The sequence below is a fragment of the Danio aesculapii genome, chromosome 2, assembly GCF_903798145.1.
Source record: "Danio aesculapii chromosome 2, fDanAes4.1, whole genome shotgun sequence".
Taxonomy (NCBI): domain Eukaryota; kingdom Metazoa; phylum Chordata; class Actinopteri; order Cypriniformes; family Danionidae; genus Danio; species Danio aesculapii.
In genome coordinates, this window is record NC_079436.1 from 16,996,717 (window position 1) to 17,019,447 (window position 22,731).

Here is a 22,731-nt window from a genome sequence, read left to right on the forward strand (position 1 = left end):
AAACACGAGTGGACTTTGCATCGCAGAGCCCCTGCACATTGGTGCTCATGACAAGAATAGCATGTGTGGTTATCTTTTGACCTAATTGAGTGAATTAGGTTTAAATTGATATTTGTGCACTTTTACACATATTAATCCATCTTGCTCACATACACACAATATAATATAATGCAATTCATTTAGCATTTGAGAAAAAAGAATTACACTTCACCTATACTGCATGTCTTTGGATTGTGGGGGTAAGCGGAGCACCCGGAGGAGACCCACACGAACATGGGGAGAACATGCAAACTCCGAACAGAAACAGCAACTAGTCCAGCCAGAACTCAAACCAGTGACCTTCTTGCTGTGAGGAGACAATGCTAACCACTGAGCCACCACACCACCCTTCTAAAGGAGCTGTTACCATGAAATTGACTTAGATTTTGGTAAAAACCCAAAAATCCAAACATACAAGAAAAACAACAGAGAAAGAATTCAGAAATTAGAATGACAAGAAGACGGTACTGAACTATTGAACTGTATTTACTACTTTGTATAAAAGGCTTTTTTGGTAATGGACAGCTTAAGGATGCCTCTTGTATGGAGAATGGAGTAGGATGCATTGCTCAGGTGGGATATGTTTCCCTGTACTTCAAAAGAGTCAAAAAATGTTATGGTTCTGTGGGTCTCATTTATCAACTGATCTTTAGTTCTCATTTTCAATTGGAGTCATTCCATGATCGGCTGGGCTATTCTGGCAGGTTTATTTTCTTTTTTTAAACCAACGGAGAGTTTCTTTGGGTGTTTGGAATCATTGTTTTGCTGAAATGTCCACATTGGTTTCATATTCTTCATCCTGGTGATGTAAGTGTTGGGACTGAAGCAACTAATTTAAAGGGCACCTTTGATGCAAAATCAACTTTTGGAAGCTGTTTGGACAGAACTGTGTGTAGATTTAGTGTGTAAATGTAAAATTTCCTGACATAAAAGTAGGATCCAAACCCCAGCAATTTTGAGACTCGCTGTAACGTGATATAGAAATGTGGGTTTTACTCGACACACTGAAATGATTGACAGATGTCTCCATAGTAATTTGTATAAAAATATCCACAAGAGTGCACTTGCTGGGACTAAAAGAAAGATCTGTTAAGGTTCATTCACCACGATGGTGTTGATAAGTAATAATGGAGCTCTCTGGAATGATTGTTAATAAAAATGCATTGTTGCCTTGGTAATGCAAGCATAATGTAAACAAAAGTAACCAATAATCTAAAAGTGCTCAATTGTTAAAATGTGTTGACATAATTATTATCAGCATATGTAATTGGTTGAGACTGTTAAGTCAATATGTAAAACAGAAAAAAGGGAGGTTTAAACACTTTCTCTCTTTATTTTTCTTAAACATTTTATTTGAACATACAATTTTAAAAATACCCTACTTTTATTTAATTAATGAGAGAACATAAAAATCCACAGTAATTTGTGTGAAGCCTGTTGCATTGTCTGGTGTTTGTTACCCAATAAATATCTTTATTTTTTCTTTGAAATTGTCTGTGCTCATTTTTTCTGAACTTAACACAAACCATACCAAATAAACAAATTATGCGATTCAGGTTTTTCCCCAGTATCATCATCGGGCTGTCAGTGATCTACGTGACCTAGCTGAGGGGCCCCTGGAAGTTGAAGTCAAAATTAATGCGCGGCTGATTCAAGCCCCTGCTGGACTTTGGCAGCACAGTTAGCCTGATACAGGCACAGATCCTTGCACCCCAGATTGGGTCAAAAACCTCCTTGCCCATCACCTGTGTCCATGGAAACACCTGCCAGGAGCCCATAGTCTACCACCCCCAGATGGATAGCTGGGTGGAGCGCTTTAATCAACCCTCAAATAGATGCGGAGGTGGGTTACTGTGAAGGACAAGCATGATTGGTACTTCAAGTTGCATCTGTGTAGTCCCCCAGGCTTCTGGTTTCACAACATTCAAGGTCATCTTCGGCCCACAAACCCAGGGCCTCCTGGATGTGGCGAAGGAGGCCTGGGAGCAGCAGACTGCAGTCCATTATTCCATCATGGAGCACATAAAACAAATGAGTGAGAAGATCAACCATGTCATGCCATTAGTCTGGAAATACGTCGTCAGAGCACAACATTCCCACGTCACTATATATAACTATAACGCACACTATAACCAAGCAGTCCAACCATAGGAATTCCAACCTGGAAACTGAGTCATGGTCCTAGTCCCAAATGCTGCCTCAAGGTTTCTGGCCTTCGGGCAGGGTCCCTATGCAGCACTGGAGAGAATTGAACCTGTTACCTACCATGTATGGCAGCAGGGATAAAGAAGAACTGACCAGTTGTACCACATCAACCTCCTGAAGAAGTCATGACTAGAGAGCTTGTTGCTCTCCACCTCTGATCCCTTGGTTGTAAACATCAACCCTCATCTCTTGGCTGCTCAGAAGGGGAGCTGCAATACCAGATTGGTCAGTTTTCTGATGTGTTCTCCTGATGTGTCTCCCATAAAGACTAACATTCACCAACACAATGTCCAGACACCAATCTACTGTGTCCCTGAAACTAGTTGGCAATGAGTTGCTGGATTGCATGGAAAGGGCTTAGTACATCTTTACCCTTGACCTCACTAAAGGCTACTGGCAGGTACCACTTTTTGATGACGCAAAACACTCCAGAATTTAGTTGCCCCTTCCTGCTGCAGATGGATGCCTCCGACACAGGACTGGGAGCTGTCCCAGGAAGCTGACTTCAGACAAGAGAAACTAGACTGCAGTGGGGAAGAAAGCCCTGGCCATCAAGTGGGCAGTACTGTCTAACCAGCCATAAGTTCACCCTGGTCACAAACAAGCTCCACTAGAGTGGATAGCCAGAGTGAAAAACACTAATGCAAGGGTGCAACAGTGGTTCCACATGCTCCAAAGTTCCACTTTATTGTGTGTCATCGGGCCGGAGCCACCAGCGCCAATGATGCTGGCCTTTATAAAATCTGGGCAGCTTTTGTAGATCTGTCAGGTCTCTGTCAGGTCCACACCCGAGGAGTCATCAGCCTTGCCCTGGAAAAGAACAAGGAATACACGCACACTCTCTCTCTACAGTACCAGAAATAAGTTGTAGACTGATCACCCTGAAGCACAACATGGACACCTGGCACCCAGAGGAAGAGAGCACATCATGAACCAGAACACCACCTTTAACCTTACACTTTGTTGTTACTATTGTAAATAAATCCAGCTCCTGGGGCCTGCACTTTAATGTTCATTGTCACATGATTCTTCACCTCATAACAATATTAATATTATTACCCCATGACTATATTTATATTACAGGTATATATTTATGCACACACATACATACACATATACATCATACATACTGTCCATACATTCATATTCCTTTGGTTTGGTCTCTGATTTATCAGGGATTGCCACAGCAGAATGAACAGCATATTTTTTACACAGCAGATGCCCTTCCATCCATAAGCCATCAATGGGAAACAACCATACACTCTCTCATTAACACACTACAGCCAATTTAGTTCATCCAATTCACCTATACTGCATGACTTAGGCCTGTGGGGGGAAATAGAGCACCCAGAGAGGAAACCCCCACAAATAGAGGGAGAACATGTAAATTCCACACAGAAATGCCAACTGGCCAGCAACCAGCAACCTTCTTGCTGTAAGGTAACAGTGCTAACCACAAAAGCCACCATGCCATGATGGTACACTGATGCTACAGTTCATTACATACCTTGATTTTGAGGTCAGGAGCCATTGCCAAAATAACCTGTTTCAAACATGGGTAGAGCCAAAGGACCACACCAATGAGGAAAACAGCTGCTAAGGGTCATACCTTATGATGTGTGGTTACGGAGCATGACCCAGTTTGCATTGGTTGTAGCTAGACAGATTGGACTCTATTTTAACAATCTAGGTGCAAAGTCTAAACTGCATGGCGCAAAAGCATTAAGGGAATATCTGAATGCACTTTTGCTATTTTAAGGATAGAAAAATACGCTTTGCGCCATGGTGCATGGTCTAACAGGGTTGTGTTTATTCTCTTAATGAGTTATGGGTGTGTTTTGAGCATAACGTGCATTAAACAATCAGAATCTCCCATTCCGTTTAAGAGTCAGTTGCATCGCACCATGGTGCATTCGCTATTTACATGGCAGACTTTGTAAGAGGAAAAACAGAATGCTTCACTAGCGAGGAAACAATTAAACAGACCATCTGCAGTGTGAGGATAAAGAATGAGCCTCCTCCATTTGACCTCTTTACTTTCTCGTTCTCTTTACTTTTACTCTTTTCTTTACTCCTTTACTTTTGTGGATAAGTAAACGGTTTTGTATGCACTGCGCTGAAGACATCCATTAGCCTACATATTTAATTTAGTTTTTTAAGCACAAAGATTGTTTCAAAACTATTTCTAAATTCAGTTCTAATTTATTGCAAATGAATAAATGAACAATAATGACAAAGTGTGGTCAAAAAACAGAGTTATGTCCAAACACACATCCTATTCTTATGCCCCCATATAGTGATGCATACATCTCCAAAACCGACAGGTTGACAAATATAAACTTGTTTTTATTAAAACAAATATAAAATATAGCTGCAAGCAGCCATTAAGGGGCCAAGCACTTTACAGCCAGAATGAGCAAAGCAGTTCAGAGCCAGAATGAGCAAAGCAGTCCAGAGGCCAAAAATGGTGGCAGAGTTACAAATTTGATGTGTTGTTGTCAGTGTTAGGTGACAATGAAGAACCTAAAGTTGGGTGTCAATATATTTAAGCAATGCAGAGAGACAGCCTCAGATGCAGTTTGACATTATACCAGCACATTTGTCGATGCTTTAAACAAAAAATGTTTTGCCTATTGACATGAATTTCACAACACTTAGTTATCGTGGCCTGACAATGATCCGAGTTAAATTTGGTGATATTTCGGTATACGTTCTAGCAGGAGTTTGCAAAAGAGTTTTTTTAAACAAAATCAATAGGAAGTTTAGCCAGATATGGCATATTTGGTATCAATGTTCTCGGCATGACCCAAGGAACCCATGACCCATTTTTATGACAATAAACATATGCAGACTAAAGGTATTAGCAAATTTATGAATCATTATTGATGGTTAGTGAACGGTTGATAACTCGTGACCACTAGGTGGCGCTGTTACCAGATTTATGTGTTGGGGTCATTGTGAGTTGCCAATGACGGACCTAAAGATCAATGTCAATATGTTTAAGTATTGCAGAGTCGCAGGCTCAGATGCACATTGACATTGTGCTAACAAATTTGTTGATGCCGTAAACGACAACCGTTTTGCTAATTGATATGATTTCCGTAACTTTTTGTCAGCATGGTCTGAAGATGATCGGAGTCAAATTTGGTGAAAATTGAATCAACGATCGAGGAGGAGTTCACAAAAACTGGCGGACAGGAAGTTTGCTGTAATATGGCATGTTTAATATGTTCTCAGCATGACCCAAGAAATAATTTGATGTCAAATTTACCACATTAAACCTATGCAATCCACATTTTTTTGCAATTTTGGAAGATTCATTATTGATGGTTAGTTAAGGGTTTAGAACACACAACCACTAGGTGGCGCTGAATTTTGTTGCCAAATTTATGTGTGGTGGTTATTGTGAGGCGCCAATGACACACCTAAAGTTCAGCGCCAATATGTTCAAACATTGCAGAATTACATTCTCAGACGATCTTTGACATTGTGCCAGCACATCAACATGAATTCCATAAATTTGCATGGAACGCTCAGCATGGTATGGAGAACATCGGAGTAAAATTTGGTGAAATCGGAAAAACGGTCTAGGAGGAGTTCGAAAAATAGGTTTTCAACCAAAAACAAAATAGCGGACAGGAAGTTCATTTTCATTTTGGCATATTTGATATCAATGGTCTCGGCATGATCCAGGTAATATAAAAAGACACATGTCATGTCATTAAAGAATGTTTATAAGAGTTATTAGCATTTTTCAAAAATTTATTATAACTGTTGGCCACAAGGTGTCGCTGCTTCAGAAATTTTTGAGTACCTTCAGGGCATGATGTTGAAGATGCAAAACATGTTTTGTAATGATACGTGAATATGTTTGTGGAATATAGCATTTTTTATCAAAAATCTAAATGGGCGGTGCCCAAAATGGCTGACCTGGGAAAAATGGACATTATTCGACTTGGCATGCTCTGTCGGATGTGAGGAGAGCAGTTTTATGAGTTTTAGACGAAGGCCTGAGAAGATATAAGCAAAAAAAGCTATTTTCTGTATCTCCAGACCACTAGGGGCTAGTGCTCCGAAACGCTGCAGATAACCTCAGACCATGGTTGTCATAACTCACACCAAGTTTGGTGTAATACGTCAATGCGTTATGACGATATCTCTTCAAGTTGATTTTGCTGATTTTGTTGGTGCTAGGTGACTTCAACATTCACATTGAAAGACCTCAAGCTGCTGACTCCCAGACTCTGCTTGCATCTTTTGACCTCAAAAGAGCACCTTCTTCTGCTACTCACAAATCAGATAATCAGCTAGACCTTATTTACACTCGACATTGCCTTGCTGATCAAACACTAGTAACTCCACTACAAACATCGGATCATTTCCTTCTCTCTCTCAACATCCACATTACTCCTGAGCCGCCACACACTCCAACTCTAGTTGCCTTTCGCAGAAACCTACGCTCTCTCTCACCCAATAGACTATCCACCATTGTTTCAAACTCTCTGCCTCCATCTTGCAAACTCTCTGCACTTGACACGAACAGTGCCACTGATACACTCTGCTCCACGCTAGCATCATGTCTAGACAGACTATGTCCTCTTACTTCCAGGCCAGCCCGGGCCAGTCCTCCTGCACCCTGGCTCTCTGATGTTCTCCGTTAGCATCGCTCAAAACTTCGGGCTGCTGAGAGAATTTGGCGAAAAACTAAAAATCCTGAACAGCTCATAACATACCAAACTCTTCTGTCTTCTTTCTCGGCTGAGGTTACTTCTGCAAAGCAGACATACTTCCGTCAGAAAGTCAATAGTGCCACCAATCCTCGCTTGCTTTTTAAAACATTTTCCTCCCTCCTCTATCCTCCTCCTCCACCCGCATGCTCCACACTCACTACTGATGACTTTGCTACATTCTTTTGCACCAAAACTGCAAAAATCAGTGCTCAATTTGCTGCACCTACAACAAACACACAAGATACACCACCAACACCACACACACTCACCTCTTTTTCCCAGCTCTCTGAGTCTGAGGTGTCCAATCTCGTGCTATCAAGCCATGCAACCACCTGTCCGCTTGATCCCATTCCCTCTCATCTCTTGCAAGCCATTTCTCCTGCAGTCATACCAACATTGACTCACATAATTAACACATCTCTTGACTCTGGTCTATTCCCTACTTCATTTAAGCAGGCTAGGGTAACCCCACTGCTAAAGAAACCCAACCTGGATCAAACGCTACTTGAAAATTACCGACCGGTATGCCTGCTTCCATTTATGGCCAAGATTTTGAAGAAAGTAGTGTTCAATCAGGTCCTGGGCTTTCTTACTCAAAACAACCTCATGGACAACAAGCAATCTGGCTTTAAGAAAGGCCACTCAACTGAGACTGCCCTGCTCTCGGTCGTGGAGGATCTCAGACTGGCTAAAGCAGACTCTAAATCATCTGTCCTCATCTTGCTGGATTTATCAGCTGCTTTTGACACTGTAAACCACCAGATCCTGCTATCTACGCTGGAGTCACTGGGCGTCGCAGGCACTGTTATTCAATGGTTCAGTTCTTACCTCTCGGACAGGTCATTCAGGGTGTCGTGGAGGGGAGAGGTGTCCAACCTACAGCATCTAAACACTAGGGTACCTCAGGGCTCTGTTCTTGGGCCACTTCTCTTCTCTATCTACATGGCATCTTTAGGAACAGTCATCCAGAAACATGGATTTTCCTACCACTGCTATGCTGATGATATCCAGCTATACCTCTCTTTTCACCCTGATGATCCCTCGGTTCCAGCTCGCATTTCAGCCTGCCTGTCAGACATTTCACACTGGATGAAAGATCATCATCTTCAGCTTAACCTCGCGAAAACGGAATTGCTTGAAGTTTCTGCCATCCCGACTCTACACCATAACTTTTCAATCCAGATGGATGGAGCAACCATCACTGCATCCAAAATGGTAAAAAGCCTTGGAGTAACGATTGATGACCAACTAAACTTCTCTGACCACATTTCTAGAACTGCTCGATCTTGCAGATTTGCACTCTATAACATCAGAAAGGTCCGACCCTTCCTATATGAACATACAGCTCAACTCATTGTTCAAGCTCTTGTTCTCTCCAAACTGGACTATTGCAACTCTCTGCTAGCCGGGCTTCCAGCTAATTCTATCAAACCTCTTCAGAACGCAGCAGCACGAGTGGTCTTTGATGAACCCAAAAGAGCACATGTCACTCCGCTACTCACCCGTTTGCACTGGCTGCCAGTTGCTGCTCGCATCAAATTCAAAGCTCTGATGTTTGCTTACAAAGTGACCTCTGGCTTTGCTCCTTCGTATCTGCTCTCATATCTGCAGATATATGTGCCCTCCAGAAACTTGCGTTCTGTGAATGAACGTCGCCTCGTTGTTCCATCACTAAGAGGGAAGAAATCACTTTCCCGAACTCTCACATTCAATCTGCCCAGTTGGTGGAATGAACTCCCTAACTACATCAGAACAACAGAGTCACTTGCTGCCTTCAAGGAACGACTAAAAACTCAACTGTATAGTCTCAACTTTCCTTCCTAATCTTAACTGCCTCTCTGGCTATACCACTAACTGTACTCTCTCTCACAAAAAAAAAAAAAATTTACTAATGCTCAGCTTCTTAGACTTTACACACCTGAAACTTGTCTATAGCACTTGTTCACTGCTGCTCTTATAGTTGTGTAAACTGCTTCCTTGTCCTCATTTGTAAGTCGCTTTGGATAAAAGCGTCTGCTAAATGACTAAATGTAAATGTAAATGTGAATTTTCGCAAGCTCTACATTAGATTTGTTCGCAAGTTAAACAAAAACGGTTGGTCGAATCAACTTGAATTCCATAACTTTTGTCAGCATGGTCTGTAGATCATGTGATTTAATTTTGGTGAAAATTGGATGAACGGCCTGGGACGAGTTCGATCAAACATGTTTTGCAAAAAATTCAATATAGTGAAAAAAACATTTCATGACGGAAAATAACGTTATAGGGTGCCTTCAGAGGAAAAAAGATTTTTGACTGTGGCCCATTCGGTTCAAAAGTTATAATGATAAACATAAGTGAAACTTTGGATAAGTGGTGGCGCTAGATAGTTTGAGTTAGAGATTTCAGGTTTGCTGCTGTTCATGTTGACACTGCCTTCTATCTTTCTGCCAAATTATACAACTTTATACAACCATTACCTTCTATCTTTCTGCCATATTATACAACTTTATACAACCATGTACGGTTATATGGGCTGCCATTCAAATCCCGTGGAAGAAGAAGAAGAAGCGAAAGAAGAAGAATAATAGGAACGCATAATTCGCAGCTTTGCTGTTTGGCCCCTAATAAGCTTATAATAAATACTGCTAATAATAATAACAACATTATAGAAATGCAAATTGTCATGAATGAAATGATTAAAAGGCATGGAAGCATGAAGAAGGCATTGAGGTAGTGGTTTTTATATTTATGTAGAAAATAATAATTTTTGTAACATTTTAATCCATTAATTCATCACACCCTGTTATGTATTTAGCAATGAGTAAGCATTTGAAACTGCATAGGCGCATAACTAATGTGCTCTGCGCTGGACTTTAGACCAGCTTTCAGTTGGTCAATGGCGTGATCTATTTCAGTTTTTCAAAATAGCAACAAGCCAACAATGCGCATTAACAGACCTCTATTTTAGACCAACATGCCCATGAGTCCACAAAGTGGCACAAATGGATTTGCTATTTAAACAAGCTGGCGCAAAACATGAAAATTAGGGTTGCGCTGGCCTGAAAATTCCGACAAATCATGCGAAAACACGTCTTGTGCCTTATTGAGCCAGATGTATGATAGAGCCCATTGACTTTGAAATTAACTCACTGAGTTAGACAATTTACAATGTGTTAAAGAACAATCCTTACAGGAATTATTGGACAATGGAAACTCTATACTGAAATCGAGTTATGTTATAGATTTTGACACACTGCCTTACAGTCATTAATTGGACACTGAAAGCTGTATGTCTATGTTGAAATCAATTTTGATTAGGGGTGTAACAATTCACCTGACTCAAGATGTGATCTGATTCATGATACTTACCTCACGATTGACGATTTAGTTACAATTTTTTAACAAAATTATTTGAGACAAATTTAAGGTGAACAAGAGCACTAAATTGGAATTTTAAAACAAAATCCAAATAAAAAAAGTACATAATATAAGCTAGAGAGGATTATTTAATATAAACAAACTAAACCTTTGACTGCAACTAAATTGCAAATTTAAAATGAATTTCAAACCAAGAATGAATAATACAAATTAAAGAAGGCTCTTTAATATAAACAAACTGTGACTGTGCTGGGATTTAAAAAATTTTATAAGAAATATCAGATTTTTTTTGTCTTCTGGCATAAGCTGAGATCTTTGCACATCTACAATGTCCCTTGCTGATGAAAAAACTCTTTCACTGGGGACTGAGATGGCTGGTGAGGAGAGGAAAGCCTTTCCTAAACAAGAGAGCAGTGTGTACAGATGTGGTCAGAGGTACAGAGGTGGTCAATACGCCTTCTGCTCCAGGGCAATGGCAACTGGCATAATTTACTGATTATAATATATCATATATGATATTATAAGCAAATTATGAAAAGATACAAAAACTAAATTGAAAAGGAACAATCTAATACCTGGTTCTGTAACAGCACAGCTTCCTCTTTCAATCTGAAAAAGATTTTCACATTTTCGCTATTGATGCACCGTGTAATTTCTATACCATCAGCATTTGACGGAGCAAGCGGAGATGCTAATCCTCCAGTCTGCGTGGTTTGGCCTATTAAGAGTTTTTTGCATTTAGACGTCTGTGACAGTTGTTTGTCACTGTGCTGCATTACATTCATTGTTCTGTTAGTGTAAGTAAGTGTCTTTTTGCAGTATTTGTCATTTTAGTCTGCTACCCCACCTCTTGTTTACCGCTGATGTGCAGTTAAAGCAAGTTTGTGCCTATAAACACAGCGCCCTCTCTGTTCAAAACATGTATCGTGATTCATTCAACATTTCTACCGGTTTGAATCGTCACATATTTTAATCGATTTTCAACCAGCTTATGGTGAATCGTTGCATCCCTAATTTTGATGACTGAACAATGCCTGTTGTGATGTGAAGCAGTACCATGGAGACAGTTACTGATGGGAGTACAAGAGCGAAGAAAGCTTGCAAGTGTTTAATTAGGGTTTAATTACTAAACTGTGCAGAGTTATGGCCCTCCAGGAAATGAGTTTGACACGTGTGTGCTAAACTGTTGTCATACTCGTCTTCCACTAAACACTCACAGTATCATGAACTGTCCATCTGGACAACAAAAGACATTTACATGCATCAGTTTACACTTTCACAGGTCAACAGTTTATAGTTATGTACAGACACACTGCAACACATGCAATCCATTGCAACCTGCCACTGAGATTTTTGAACCAGACCCATTGCCACAGACATCACGGGGCTGTCATGTCATGTCATTTTCATCTGCTTATCCAGGGCCAGGTTGCGGGGGCAGCAGTCTTAGGAGAGAACCCCAGACTTCCCTCTCCCTATACACTTCCTCCAGCTCCTCCGGGGGAATCCCGAGGCATTTCCAGGCCAGCCGAGAGACATAGCCCATCAAGGAAACTCATTTCGGCCGCTTGTATCTGATATCTTGTCCTTTCGGTCATGACCCAAAGCTCATGACCACAGGTGAGAGTAGAAACATAGATTGACCGGTAAATCGAGAGCTTTGCCTTTCGGCTCAGCTCCTTCTTTACCACAACGCACCGGTACATCGACCGCATTACAGCTGCCGCTGCACTAATCCACCTGTCTGACGGTCTATTCTTCAGTCACTCATTAACAAAAGCCCAAGATACTTGAACTCCTCCACCTGGGGTAAGGATTTTCCTCCAACATTTCGCTTCAGTCACATAAATCTTTCGCCTTTTTTTTTTACATCACGGGGCTGTTGGAAAAAAAATCAGTGCAAATTACCAGTACATCTTTGTAATTGGTCACTATGCAATGAGGCATCCAAAACCATCCATTCCCCTGTCCAACTCTATATGGTAGGATTACTAGAGGGAATCTTGACAGATCAAGACACCAACTTCACCAAAACTTAAAAAATTTGCTGCAGAGATTTGTCACAGACACAGGGCGAAACTGGAACAAATGACTATGTTTTGTTATATTCACCAACAAAATACATTCCCTCAAGCCAACAGGTTTCTCACCATTTTGAACTCCTCTATGGTTAGCAAGTACAAGGACCACAGGACAGGCAGTGAAAAAGCTGAATGGAGAGTCCTGCAACCAAGAGAAAGGACAAACGCATCTTACAGTGTGTGCTAGAGATGATAGACTGTCTGAAACAGTACTGGGAACAAGCAAGAGAAACAGCAAGCACAAAAACATCGCTACATTTACATGTAAGCATGTTGCAGACAACTTTATCAAGAACAACTCACACCCATGAACCAAACACCCATAGCAGTGTGCTGCCTGCGGAGCAGTTAAGGATTCAGTGCCTTGTTCAGGGGAATCATGCCTTGATATTGAGGGTAGAGGGGAGTGCTGGAAAAGCCCCAAATCCACCTTTGAATCACAAGTCCAACTCTTACCATTAGGCCACACCATCAGCATGCAAGGCTAAACCAGCTGCTGACAAAATGACAAGGACCTGAAGATGGGATCAGTAACTTACGAGATTCACTATCCCGAGAAGTGGAACTCCAAGCAAACCTACCATGTCACCCTGCTATAAGAGTGGTAGGAATTGTCTGAATAGAAACCTTAGACTTTTGACGGTAAAAAAGTTGAAGGATGTGGAGGAAAAAATGGTGAATAATCAATGATTATTAAAAAAATAATAATTATTCATTGTAGTAATATCCTGCATGATTGAGTGACTTAAACAGCATTATACTGTATAAAAAACCTGAGGTTAACCACAATAATTACACTGTAAAAATATCTATTAATTAACAGTTTCCGTATTTTGTGTTTTCCATTTATTTATGGTTGTAAAATGCATTATAGGAAGTTAATCTCTGCTCTGTTGACTTTTGATGATGAAAATTCAACTCTGCAGTTTAACAAAGTAACTTTTATTGACGTTTCAGTAGTTTGAGACAACATATTGTTTAAGAAACAATATCGTCACCTTGGAATTATAAGGTTCTATCTGCGTTTGAACCTGCGTTTAAACTTTGAGATATTGAGCTTGAAAGTTTTTGCATTCCATACAGCAAACAATGTGTGTAACAGTTCTCTTTCACACATTAACATGACAGAGACCCTAAATGTACTCTACATGTAAAGTTCTCTTACATTTGCAAATTTGAGTAAATAAACCACGGTAAATGCACGTAGAACCTTCTAATTCTGAAAAGTCATTTTCCGCTTGCAATTATAAGGTTCTATCTTGCAGATCATTCATTGAAGCATTACTTTTCCAGAAATACAATAAAAATATATAAATTGGTGTTTTAACAATATTTTGATGCTTGAGAAAGTAAATTTTTTGCTTTCTATATCATTTATTTCATGTTTTAGGATGAATATTTTTTCTTGCACAAATATATCATACAAGGCTGTGCTAAATATTTTGTCCAGTGCAGATGTTAATTTTATCAAATCAATATGTTAATATTTATTAAATTTTATGCTTTATATTAATTACTGAATTATATTTTTTGAAAGTTAAGTATTTGTCCTTCAAGGCTTACTATCAAATTTAAAGGCTTTAAAAGAAAACAGACAATAAGCAAATGAGTTTAATAAACACTGAATGTTTCACTGACTATACATACACAAATAAAAATATTTCACACTTAATATATTACATTTTTTTAATAACTGTTTTTTTTTCAACAATGTAAAATATAACATTTCATTCCAATGTTAAAAAATGCCTCTAAATCATCACATTTACATACATCTTTTCAGTTTCAGGTTTCTTCTCAATTTTGTGTGGTGCATTATTTAGTCGACTGTGATTTTGTGTAATTTTGTCTTTCTGGTCTTTCCCCGCTGTCAATGGAGCAGTCCGGCAAAATTACAAAGAAAGCTGATCCTGATTGATCTTCGCACATGCATTAAAAAATGCTGATTGGCTAACAGACAGAACTTTATAGAACCAAGCTAGAGTTCAACTTTGTAGATAAACCGTTTTTGTTTTTTAAATAAAAAGTCTTAAAACGTAACTTCTAAAAAAAACATTCCATAATGTAAATAAGTTGTCATTTAATAAAAATATGTCAATAACTCAATTTTGACAAAAAAAATGTCAGATAGAACCTTATAATTCTAAGGTGACGATATATAGAGAAATGAGTCTGTAAAATAACAGAAAATGTACTGTCAGCTTATTACTAGGTTTTTGCAGCATAACATTAAAACACCAACCCAGACGATACATCACTTTATATTACAACATATTAAAAATGTTCATATAAATCACTTTCGCAAACATTTTAAGGTTAAAAGTTGTTGGAGGAAAGACACGATCCCATAGTGCAATTCAAAAGCCTAAATAAGTAAAAAAAAACATGAATCACAAAATATGGAAAAACTGTCAATTTACTGATATTTTTTACAGTGTATATTGCAACAATATACAAAACAACAGTGAAAAAATTTACTTGAATAAAATTATATTTAGCCAAAAAATATTTTTAATTTATAAATTGATTTAGTTTTTAGAATTAATAAGCATGCATTCTCTGGCAGATTTCATGAAATGCCTGTAGGTGGCTTTTTTACAAAAAAAAAAAAAAAACATTACTCACAGTTTATATATTAAAACAAGTTTTATAAATATATATAAAATGTGTAGTAATCTTCAATTACCAAGATGGTAACTAGGTGTGTTAAGCTATATATTATCTTTAATGAAAAAAAAGGTTTGTCTGAATCGTCAGTATTATTTTTACTTTAATACATTTAAGTTGCATTTGGGATAGGTTTCACTTGCCAAATGGTTTGCACTAGAATTACTTTACTTACACTAGAAATGTTCTGTTAACTCTGCTTTACTATAATTACGAAAACTAAACCTTATATAGGATGGCACGTTGACTGAAGAAGGTTGCTGGTTCGAGTCCTGGTTGAATCAGTTGGCATTTCCGTGTGGAAACTAAATTGGCTATAGAGTATGAGTGTGTGTGAATGAGAGAGTGTATAGGTGTTTCCCAGTACTGGGTTGCAGCTGGAGTGGCATCCTTTGCATAAAACAAATGCCGGAATAGTTGGCGGTTGATTTCACTGTGGTGACCCCTGATAAATAATGGACTAAGCCAAAGAAAAAATGACTTTAACTTTATATAAAAACTAAACAGCATGTGTTAATGCAATTAACTAAAATGACACTTTCATTTAGAGTAAATTTAAAACAAATTTTTAAATAAAACTAGTTTAAAACTATAATAACATTGACACACACACAGACAGAATTGTCTTCCTATCTTACTCAGACTTTCATTGTTTTTATTTAAGGTTAATGATACTGTCTGTGGTCAACCCCTACGCCTAAACCCAACCCTCACAGATACATGTGCCAAAGACTAGACACCAATAAAAACATATAGTAAGTCAAGATATGAAAATTACCATCCAGTGAGGACATTTCACTGGTCCTCACTGATTAAAAAGATAACTAAAGATTTGCGAGAACATAAGTGGGTACCATTGAGCCCCCAACCCAGAGATGTAGTGAAATCATTTTTAATTGTTTTGCTTCTTATAATTAAGCATGCTTGAGCACACATCACTGTACACACCCACATACACATTTTTTATGCACTCCTGTGCTGAATTAACATAGATAACATCACTGTGGTTTGTGTGTGTAAGTGTGAGAGGGGTCAAACAAGCATGTCAACTTACTCAAACTTTCATTCCTCCCCTTCAACCCTACGCCTCATTTCTCTTTTCTTCAGAGCAGTGGAAATTTTATGCTACTCAAATTGAGAGAGAGTTGTGGAGACCATCTACGTAGTGTAAGAGATTTTAAAAATTGATGGAAACATTTATTTATTTATAACACAGATCACTGTATTCCCTTAATAATGTTTTGGTATTCAACTAAATATTATGATGAGCAGCTGTGGCTGTGTAATTAGAGATTAAAGTCACATTGATGCTTACCAGCACTGCATAGGAATTTTCCACAGTGTAATATCTGTTAACAACAGTGTTGTGCAAGTTACTTCCAAACTGTAATATATTACAGATTACTTATTACTGTGATTTAAAAGTAATCCCTTACCTTACAATATTACTGTCTCAAAATTGTAATATGTTACATTACTCTTATATTACTTTTTAGTTACTTTCACCAAAATAACTACAGAATTAGAACTTAACATTCTAAAATGACTAAATGTACTGCAGAGCATTTTACATCCAGTAGAAAGCGATATGATGTAGCAGAATGACGGTGACCTATCCAGGCTACTAACAATATAGTATATATTTGGCAACGTGAAGGCTCAAGACAATGCAAGAAAGGCTAAGAGCCAGAATCACAAATGATCAAAGTCTGTTGAAAGTATGGTAAAGGTAAAGTGATTATCTGACAATATCTGTGAATAGCTTGGCTATTTTCATATTAGACACAACAGGCCTATATGTAAACTCCAATGCCATGACGAGATGCATTTTTTTCTTAATCTTGCCATTATTCTATTCACTTTAAATTCAGGTTCACAACACAAAACTGTCATGCACAAAGTGAGCATGATGAACATAGCTTTCTCAATATAATGCTCATGCATTATATTTGTACACTATTTATTAACAATAACCAAAATACTAAAATAGACTTACATATAAAAAATTTTATCGAATCCACTATAACCTTTTTTGTTGTTTGTTATATGATGAAATATTTCCAATTTCAAACACTTAAGACACAGAGAAAAGAAGTTGAATGCAAAGAATACATTTTTAAAAAACATTTATTAAACATCCAAAAGGTGCACCATACTAATCAAATAAAACAACTTTAAACAAAAATATAACGAATGCAAGCAGAAATGTAACCGATAAAAATAGGGGAAAACTTAATGAGGTATTATAGCCTACTGAACTATTCACTACTCAAATAAATCTCACTATCAATCCCATTTTATCAAGGCAACTAAAATAAATTGAACACGTCTGTTGTCTTCCACATTGCTGATGAGATTGTGGAGGACATTTTCCCTGTCATGTACAGTGTTTTGAACAGTTCTACAGTAAAGTACTTCAATTAATCAGTTGTGCTAATACTAGTTGCTATGGTAACACAAGCGTAATATAAACAAATTACCCAGTGCTGTAGTTTTTTTTTTTACAATATAGGGTATACTATACTACAATTCACCACACTTTACTGTAGTAAAACTACACTTTGTATTTCATTTTATCAGTTCACTATTCTTAATACTACAGTATGCTGAAGCATTCATTAACAAATTGTAAATAATACTAGCCTAAAACATAGGCAGTATATCTAACACTCAAAAACACAAGTATTTATTATAGAATTTATCATAACCTTTTAGTGTTTCGTGTATTGCTAATAAATACCGTAGCAATATATAAACCATATCAACATTCTTGGGATAACCAATTGAACAGGAGGATCTCTGGAGAGCAAAAGCACGAAAAGAAGAGTAAACATGAGGCACAAAATGTGAGTCTGCATCATCTGACGGAGCCAGAGCAGATCATGATGGAATGATTCGCACGTGAGCAGTCGTGTTTTGAGTGCATGCGACTGAGAAAAAAAAAATTGCGGTCGAGTTGTCCACGAACAGAGAATTACATGAATGCGCTCTTGTAAAACTGCGCTTACGACTGTTGTCAGTGAAATAACGCCATATGCACATACGTCCATCTCGCGAATGTACTGTCTTCTGCTCATCTATTTTGCCGCTCTTCCGCTGCACGTCAGGGCTTGACTTTACTGTGAACCGGGCTGAGCCAATAGCCTCGGACCTCGAGCTCAGAGGCTGAAATCATTCAGCGTTCAAAGTAAAAAAGTTCCAATAGCCAGAGGGATATTAATGACAAAACGCGCATATATTCACTAACCACGAACAGAAAATAGAACTTACTTGCGGTATTTTTTATTTGGTAATGTCTTGTGGGCGAAAAGTTTGTTGTAACGCACGCGTTACTGAACATGTACCGAGTAAAATATTACTGAAAATGTATAAGTAATGCCTTACACTACTGCGTTACTGGAAAATGTAATACATTACTGTAATACATTACTTTTGTAACGTATTACTCCCAACACTGGTTAACAATCCTAGAAAATCTTACCTGACAGGTTGACTTTGGTCACTGGTCCTTGACTGCTGATTGGTGATCTTCTGTTAAGTGAGGCAAAAAAAAAATGCATGAGGAAATAATCAGACTATCTATATGAAATATATATATATAAGGGGCTAATAATTTTGACCTTAAAATGGTGTTTAAAATTTTTTAACTGCTTTTATTATAGCTGAAATAAAACAAATTAGACTTTCTCCAGAAGAGAAAATATTATCAGACATACTGTGAAAAAAAAATCCTTGCTCTGTTAAACATAATTTGGGAAATATTTAAAAAAGAAAACAAAATTCAAAGGGGGGCTAATAATTCTGACTTAAACTATATATATATATATACACACGTCAACGACCAGAGTGAGAGGTGGCAGTAAAGAACCAAAAAGTTTGTTGTCAACCATCGTAAAACATGTAGAAGAAGAAATTATCATTCTCGCCATCATATGGATTTACCTTCATCGGCTAGACATATATATATGTGTATATATATATATATATATATATATATATATGTGTATATATATATATACATACATATACATACATACATACATACATATATATACATATGTATATACATATATATATATATATATATATATATATATATATATATATATATATATATATATATATATATATATATATATATATATATATATAATTTCTTTTCTTTTTTTCAAACATATATGAACATAGATGTAATTCCGGTGATTTAAAAAAAATGTAAACCGGGTTTTATATACACTGTTTTATATATGTGAAATTGTCAGGGTTCTAAAATTAGTGTCAAATCAATTGTAAAAAAAAAAAAAAAAAATTCGAAGAATAAGCCATATAAATTAATCTGTGCCCTCTTGTGGTATTACGTCATATTACATGCAAATGTAACTTACTTGCTTGAGGGACATGGCACGTTTGTCAGGATGCTGAAATTATTCCTAACAGTGCGAAGGCTTGCAAGTACCTGTACAAAAATCACAGGAGTAGAAATACTGCATAAAATCAGGACATCAAAAGTATGCAAACACAGTGTTTTTTGCCAAAAAGTTGCAAAAAGTTGCCAAAAGCAATTAGTAAACATACCTGAGCAAAAGGAGTGACAATCAGGTCTTCGCCATGTCTGACAACAATCAAAATAAGAAAAAAAGACAGTACTGTTGTTTACATCACACTTCATGTAAAAGACATTAACTAATATGTCAAGAACATACTGTCTCTCAGGTTCAAGCATGATACGATAAGCATTAATTCATCATTGCTTCTGTAGTTTCTCTCATTTCATTTTACAGCTGCTTTGATTTTCTTGACTTTGGGTATGTTTGCACAACAATGTTATGAAAAAGGAAAGCTTTTTCTAATGTTCCACATACAGTGTATATAGTGTTGTCAAAATGATCCTCTCTCCTCAGTCACATTTTCAGGTGCCCTTGAAAAATTTCCATTGTTTTCCCTGCTACTTACATGTGTTGTGTGAAATATTTTTTTTAAATTCACGAGACTGCATTGTGTTGCGTTGCATTGTGTTTTTTAATTTGCATCTTATTTTGCATTGTGAGAATTTGCAGCATGTTTTCTTAATGTTTTTGCGGTGTGAGAATTTGCAACACATATGCTCTCAAACTGATAAAGATCTTTTCTCAATTTGCTGGTGTTTTTTTTTTTTTTTTGGTGTTTTGTAATTGCATGTTTTCTTAAATTGCAGCATGTTACGCTCTCTCGGACACCGTATTTTTTTTTAAAGTATTAATTATAGTCCATAATTATACCTAAATATTTAAAATGATCAAAATTACTTAGCACTTCTCCATTAAGTTAAATATCAGAGCAAGGCTCCTCGTTTTTCTTGATTGAAAACAAAAACAATAAAACATTTCCACAGTTTTACTTAAATCGAGGGTAAGACATGAACGACATAAACAATCTGAACTTTGAGTGCAGCAGAAAGTTTGTTAGCAGCTTGTTCTTTGTTTTTTTTTTGTTTTTGTTTTTTTGTGTGAGTGTATACTACTGTGTCGTCTGCATACATCTGAATCTGAACTTCTGGACACACTGCAGGCAAATCTTAGTCAAATTTTAGATATGACTCCTTTCAGTTTGCAGCTTGCAGTCTCCGTAGCTCTAAATCCAAACTGCATAGAGTGTATTGGAAATTTAATTTAATTGAAATGCTCTACCAGGTGATTACAAACAACCTTTTCAAATATTTTAGAGGCAATTGATGGCCCTTTAAATTAATCAGATTAGCAGGATCACCAGTCTTAAATATGGGTGTTATTACTGCTGACTTCCAGCACTTGGAACATAATGTCTTATTGGTAAGTTAAAGGTGTACTGAAAACATTTGCATTCTTAAAAAAAAAGAGTCACATTCAAAAGCATTTTTAGCTCTAGTGACTTAAATTTTAGTACAAAAGACTCAGATACCTCAGAAATATTAAAAAAAGTCATAGTTTGCTAATATAATGTCTTTACTTCTCAATAATCCCTTGTGCTAAATCTTGCACTAAATCTATAAAAAAATTAAATACCCTAGCAATTTGATATTTTCTTGAATTAAATTTCCTGAGATTGTAATTCAAAAGTTTTATCATTAATATATGTATATATATATATATATATATATATATATATATATATATATATATATATATATATATATATATATATATATATATATATATACATATATATATATATATATATATATATATATATATATATATATATATATATATATATATATATATATATATATATATATATATATATATATATATATTGGGGCCCTAATATGCTCTAATAGTAGAGTATAGCTAATGCAAACCGGCTTTTGCTTATTAAGCAATCTCTAATAAAGTGACCAGTGATTCCTACTTTCCACTGCGGTTGGGCGATGTCGACCAATTTGGCATCGTACGATGTCTAATGTGAAACATCGCAATGGACAATGGTATCATCGTTACAGGCAGCGGTGAATTAATTATTTAGCAAAAGCGAAAATCTAAAGCGAAAGATTGATTGGGTCTATTTAAAGGTATTTCTTTTTTTAAGTGAGATTAAGTAAGAGATTTGTGCGCTGCATGTGTGCTGTGCCCTGCGTTTTCGCAGTTTAAAAACACGCACACGTCATTTCCTATTGGTGTACACAAGCCGCCTGAGCACATACGCACTATGTAAGCTTTGTCTGTAAAACCGGTAAAAGATCAAATATTTCATTTAAGTAGATGAAGTTTATTAATCTCTAAATGGCAATTTTTAATAAATGTGCTAGATTATGTCTTTAACATCATCATTCCTGCTTAAAAGCTAAAATTGATCAGGGCTTTGTGTGTGCCAAATTCTGTCGTATGGCGCAGCGAAAAGGGGCGGGATTAAACAAGATGATTAGACATTAAAAAAGCAAGCGATTGCTCCATGTTTTAAATTTCTGTCCAGAGAGGTCCTGTTTTGATCCTCGATTGGTCTCACGCAGTCAAGTGATGCGATTTCCCAGGTTCGAGTTCACCAAGCTTGAACTTTGCACCCCAGCGACATGCAAAACTTGACGCATGACCTTGCTTTTCCGGTCTGACGCATTCGCATGCGTATGAATGGAAGTCTATGGGAGGAAAAGCCCCGTGTGACCACAGCTTAAAATGTCTGTTCAGTTTGCTAGGATCATCAATCATCATCAAATGTAATCAAGAAGCATTTTAAGAGAGTTTTACAAGTTTAAAATGTTTTAAAACAGTGCATGTGTGTAATGAATTACAGCGATTTACTTCAGCTTTACTTCATCAGCACAGCCGCATGTCAGAACAATTATAAAGGAAGATGCTTCAATCTCAGTTTGTGGATGTTAAATCAGGTTTATTTTGTACATTAACATAACAGATATCCATAGAGCAGTGGAGATTAACCTGTATCCTGTCACATTCATGTGCAAAAAGAATGCAAAGCTAATGTGCGTATCATGTCCGTGCTGGGTCTGTGTGTGTTTGTCTGTGTGTGTGCGCGTGAACTTTGTAATGACATTGTGTGTGACTCATCGTTGTAACTTAACACAACACATGCATCAAATACTCATTGGTAAAGTTTTTACTGTAGTATTTCTCACAAACGCTACGTTAGATCTGCTGCCTTTATTTCTTTTTGTTGTCTGACACAGCCGAGGGAGG

The 22,731-nt window shown here is 37.1% G+C and overlaps 1 protein-coding gene across 3 annotated transcripts in view; it reads right to left on the reverse strand.

Moving 5' to 3' along the window:
• The window catches only part of pde4bb (phosphodiesterase 4B, cAMP-specific b), a 152,140-nt gene that overhangs the window by 35,918 nt on the left and 93,491 nt on the right, over positions 1–22,731 (reverse strand). For all 3 annotated transcript variants that reach the window (XM_056473792.1, XM_056473778.1, XM_056473786.1), the window contains 3 exons: positions 19,658–19,694; positions 19,468–19,538; positions 18,564–18,613 (listed from right to left, as the gene is read on the reverse strand). In XM_056473792.1, the coding sequence (XP_056329767.1) occupies positions 18,564–18,613; positions 19,468–19,538; positions 19,658–19,694 (158 nt within the window). The remainder of the gene's footprint in view (positions 1–18,563; positions 18,614–19,467; positions 19,539–19,657; positions 19,695–22,731) is intronic.